The 5,223-nt window shown below is 27.0% G+C and overlaps 1 protein-coding gene across 3 annotated transcripts; it reads right to left on the bottom strand.

The window, feature by feature from the left end:
* Positions 1-24: 24 nt before the first annotated feature.
* Positions 25-3,054, bottom strand: LOC106787868 (transcription termination factor 3, mitochondrial). 3 transcript variants are annotated; one of them, XR_001381849.1, is made up of 3 exons: positions 1,998-3,054; positions 814-1,146; positions 25-189 (listed from the first exon to the last, which is right to left on the bottom strand). XR_001381849.1 is itself a non-coding variant. In XM_014750592.1 (2 exons), the coding sequence occupies exons 1-2, from the start codon at positions 2,914-2,916 to the stop codon at positions 866-868; spliced, it is 1,200 nt and encodes a 399-aa protein (XP_014606078.1). In that variant the 5' UTR covers positions 2,917-3,054; the 3' UTR covers positions 410-865. The 3 variants fall into 3 exon arrangements, 1 of the variants encoding a protein (XP_014606078.1); XR_001381850.1 differs by lacking the exon at positions 25-189 and adding an exon at positions 410-743; XM_014750592.1 differs by lacking the exon at positions 25-189 and having other exon boundaries at positions 410-1,146.
* Positions 3,055-5,223: the final 2,169 nt, after the last annotated feature.

The raw sequence follows: 5,223 nt of genomic DNA, 5'->3' as shown, positions 1-5,223 counted from the left end.
GAGAGAGAGAGAGAGAGAGAGAGAGAGAGAGAGAGAGAGAGAGAGAGTATAACTTCAGATGATTCTTTCTCTCAAATATTTACTTTACCTACAGAATTTTTACCGAAAAAAAAGAAAATTAAATTAGAATCAACTGGAAAAAAGACAACTCCTTCAGCAACTACCTCAGATGCTTGGTGGCAACAACATCTTGAAAAAGAAGAAAAAAGAAAATAAAGCAATAAAAGATAGCAAAAAAAGAGTTTCAAGAACAAAAACAAAAGATTGCTGATGAAATAAAAAAATTAGAATCACAAAAAAAAGAATTGGCAACAAAAATCAAAGAAGATTCTGTTAAAAGATAATTAAAAAAGAAAAATCTTAATTTTTGTTTCATTTTTTAATTTATCTTTTACCATCTATTTTTATTATTTAATGTTAATGACAATTTGATAAGTATGTATTTTTATTTATTAATTTCGTATAAATATTTACGTATATCTAAGTTTTAGACAATTTAAAAGTTACTGCACTTAATTGTAAAGTATTATATATATTTTAAATGTTATATTCGAATAAAATTGAAAATTTAAATTAAATTCACTCCTTTTTTTATGTCTCATAAGCATGGACATAATGAGTGAGATACTAGGTATGGGTTACGTTTACAGTGTCTCATAGTAGGTACCTTAAGTCACATTAATTTTTGTTTAAATAAAATTATTTTATGTATTAAAATTAAGCTTATAAAGCGATTTTTTACTCTAAAAGGTATCAAATTATTTATTTAAAAAAAAATAAAAAGAATTTACAATCTAAATTATTTTTAATTACCTGAAGTATTGAGGGCATTTACATAACCCGTCTCATAGTCGGGTCTTTTATCTTACATAATAGATTTCAGATATGAATCAAAAGTCTCTGTAGATGTTTTTGCTACATTTTGACAAAATTGGTCATTCGTGCCACCGATCAGAGCTATGAGTGAAACATACATTGGTTTAGTTGGGTCGTACTGCGCTCTACCCAACTTTTCCAAAAACTTATGCCTTTGCTCTAATCTACGTTTTCTGCATAACAAAACGTATGGTTGAGATGAAATAAATTCATGAGATAATTTCATCTCATTATGCGCATAATCAAATGTACTGATTATATTTTTTTTACCTGAAAATATAAAAGATAATAACAACTTTTAGTTACTCAGTAATCGATAGAATAGATTTGATTGATGCGTTTATACAAGGTATCCTAGTTTTTTCCACAGAATTTATTGATATATTTTATAAGTAAAAATAAAAAAAAAATTTATAAATATGAGCTCTAAAGTGTTTATTAAAAAAGTTATAACAGAAATATAAAATGATAATGGACTGGTGTTTTGTCTACACAGCATAAGAATCATTGCCGATATATATTTGATTATGTGACAATAACATATTCGAATTTCACTTTTTACTGCAAAATTTATGGATCTAATTGGATAGTTGTTTCGTATATTATATAGTACCAGTAAGGCAATAAAATGATTATTACCTCTAAAATGGAACAAAATAGATCAAAGAGAATAGAACAATAGATCCTTGGCCTCCAAAATTACTAAATATCACACGAATGGATTTTTACTTACGGGAAACAGTAAAAGAAAAAAATTATTATCGTTAATTAATAAGAATGGAAGCAAAGGATTAGTAACGTATTAGGTGCAATTATGTAAAATAAACAAAAAATTCGTAATGCAATAAATTCTATTCTCCATAAATATGTCTTGCGTTCATGATAATGAACATTTTGAAATGGAATTATAATTTGAATCGATAATCTATTCCTATACTATATCGAAAAGGAAAACAATTCATTGTCATTCTGTATTATTGTTCTAACTTTTTAATGAAATGTTTAAAAACTCATGTTTATATAACATTTTTATTTTATTTTTACTGATAAGTATTCCGATAAAATTTTGCTGAAAATAACTAAGACATCCTTTATAAGTTGACGTTAAAGAAAATTCTTACATTTCATCCATATTTTAGGTTGATTTAATAGTATCGCTTTCATTTCGTATCGATTAAAACCCATTAATTCTTTGACAACAAATGTATTTTCTCTTATGTGATTCATTTTGTATGTTATTAATTTTGAATTTTTAGTTGTCAATTGTCTTACTTCTTTTCCATTGAGACAAAAAGTAGTTTGAAAATATCCTAGCCTAGTATCTATAATCTTAGTGGAAAAATTTAACCATTTAGGATTAAAGCAAATGATTGTTTTGATCATATTTATATTGAACTGATGAAATCTCAAATATCTTATTCTCGTATGTAAATCATCCATGTCCACTTTAAATAGATATGGATTTTTAGTGAAGAATTCACCTAAATATTCACCAGGTACACCACAATCATGTAAGAATCTTATATATGGAAACAGATCTTTTTCAAAATCTTTACTCAACAAAAATTCCATCAGTTCTACGTCAGTTTCATGTTCATATAATTTTACACCAAGCTTTATTAATCTTTGAATAGTTTCAGAACTATTTGCATATTTTGCTATATTATAACTAGGAAGTTGATAATTTCCAATATGAGAAATGTCTTCATTACAAAAGTCCAAAGCTTTAGGTAATTTGATATACTCATCATAAATACTTAAATCATCTACATTAGTTATTGTCTTTTGAATCCAATCAGAACTGTTTGATTGAGTTTCTTGTAAACTTTGCACAGGTATAACTTCATTTTCTAAATTCAATGCTTTTTCAACATAACCTCTTTCCTCAGGTTTAGATTCAATCGTTGAAAAATGTGCATTGGGATTAATCGAGTTATTTATATTTCTATTTTTTGACAGAAATTGTTTTTTAAAAATATTTGTTATGACTTTAATTTGTTTTGCATTACTAAGGCTGACATAACACCGTATAGACCACATTTTGATAACAATATATAGTTGTAAATTAACTTAAGTTGTTAAATAACTTTTCTTCTTTCTAACCCTCTTTACTTTTTAAAATATATGTATAAATGCATTTCTGAAGGCACACACATGTTTATACACTAAAAATTAAATATAATTATTTAAAATTCAATTACAATATAATTCTACTCTATATACGTTCAAAGAATATATCATATACTGTCAAAGAATACTGTATTTGATAGTTTGTTTGTACCGTCATCGCGTTAAGTACCTACAACAGAATAGTACCTACTATCGTCTACTGGTGGTTAGGTTAGTAACTAAGATAAATCTGGTTAGAAAAAAAAGTGGACTTGTAATCTTCTATGTACTTCTATATTCTTTGATAGCGTTATAATTTGTAATAATATATTTTTTCGAATTAACGATAGAAAATAATAGAATTATTAATAAATAAAGTAAAAATAAATAAATATTCGAATATATACATTGACTGCAAAAAAGATCAACAATTTTAAATAGATAGACATAAAAACAATATAAAAATAAAAATACTAAATTCATCACTGTGTATTACAATGTAATCACCAAATAGTCCAAAAAATAGTTAACAGGTTATATTACTAAAATGTAATATATATTTGATAATATGTAATAATCTCGGGATAGTATTCGCGCGTGTGATTTTCAAAGCAGATATTAAAATTAATATTTAAAATGCAAATATAAATGTTGTCCTTTAACACGTTGAGCACCACGCGAATTCTTAAGAAAATACCGGTCAGGTAACGCGTGTGGTCTGATCAGAATTTCCTTAACCCATTCCAGACGGCGATTTTTTTCGAACACGGTCCCCAAGAGCGTAATTTTTTTCTTTTTTATATTGTTCATTTTTAATAAAAAAACTTGTTTACTATGGAAATCACTCAATTCATAAGTGAATTCACATAAATAAGATGATTGCACACCGTGTGTGCACCTCGCTCCTTAAAATAATTTTATTGTTAGGAGCGGATTAAACACCATGTTTGCAAATGTACGGTAAAATAAAAATACATCATTAAAATTGATAAAGACTTATTTTAAAAATAGTTAGATAATATAAAACCGTTACTTTGCTTTAAATAATGAAGAATAGAATATAAACTTTTTAAGAAATAGTAAAAAGTCAAAAAAATAAGTTGAATAATGAAGAAAATAATATAAATGAAAAATAAATTTTTAGGAAAATGTCTAAAGGTAATAAAGTAATGTAACTCAGTAATGAAAAAGAAAATTTAATTTGTAAATATATTTTTAGAAAATAATAAATTGATCGTAAAGTAGCTACACATTAGTTGGTTGATGATACCGCTTGAGACATTTTCACAAACATAATCTAGGATTTCCGACACAAGCAGGGCAACAAACCGATGCAAAATTTTGTTTTTCTGTACTTTACAGATACTATTAATATAAAAACAGTCTTACCTTGACGACTATTTTACTCACAATAATTGATAATTGCTCATTACTACTATCGCTCATCTGGTGTGCAACCCGTCTTTTTGCATCGGAAAGAAATTGCACACATGGTGTGCAATCGGTCTCGAATGGATTCAAAATTCGCGTGGCGCTCAACGTGTTAACCCTTTCGCGGCTAACAGCGCCTTTAGGCACTCAACTATAGATGCTCTGTCATATAGACAACATTTAATGTTAGTTTATGTAAGTTAATATAAGTTTCCTATAAAAGTCATATAAACAACATTAATAAAAGAAATTTCATAGAAGACAACGTGCCAGTTTGAAGGTTAATTTCGAGGAAGACGGTGCACCGAACATATACTCCTTGCTTTTAAACAACAATACACATTTCCTTTGATTAATTAACAATTATTTTAATACTTTAATGCACTCTACTTACATTACAGGAAAATTTTACCCTCGAAGTCATCACTATGAGGGAGTGCTAATATAATTACATAAAAATGAAAAAAATACTAAAATCACAACGTTATAATTTTAAATTCATTGTTGATAATGAGTGCGATCTTGGAAGATAGGAAAGCGGAGGGTGCCCTAATATGATGTCATGCATTGATAAATACTTGCGTAACGGTGTACTTAATCACGGAAAACGTTGGGAGGAAACAAAACTTATCGATATATATCAATAATATGTAGTATTCATATTATTCAAACAAGTATGATCGATATATTGATATAATTGCTGACTAGTAGTATTTTGGCCAGGTATATTTCGTTGAATAATTAAAATGACAATATAATTGTGAGCACAAAATAACTTTTATTTATTAACATGCTAGAAAGTTAACT

This window comes from Polistes canadensis, unplaced genomic scaffold (assembly GCF_001313835.1).
Source record: "Polistes canadensis isolate GaletaPanama2010 unplaced genomic scaffold, ASM131383v1 scaffold_117, whole genome shotgun sequence".
Lineage (NCBI taxonomy): Eukaryota > Metazoa > Arthropoda > Insecta > Hymenoptera > Vespidae > Polistes > Polistes canadensis.
This window is presented reverse-complemented; position numbering and strand designations above follow the sequence as displayed.

Excerpts from the sequence above, each read along its gene's own strand:
- LOC106787868 (XM_014750592.1), bottom strand. The coding sequence starts at position 2,916 with ATGTGGTCTATACGGTGTTATGTCAGCCTTAGTAATGCAAAACAAATT. Across the intron at positions 1,147-1,997 it reads ACCTAAAATATGGATGAAAT|GTAAAAAAAATATAATCAGT; the intron begins GTAAGAATTTTC and ends TTATATTTTCAG.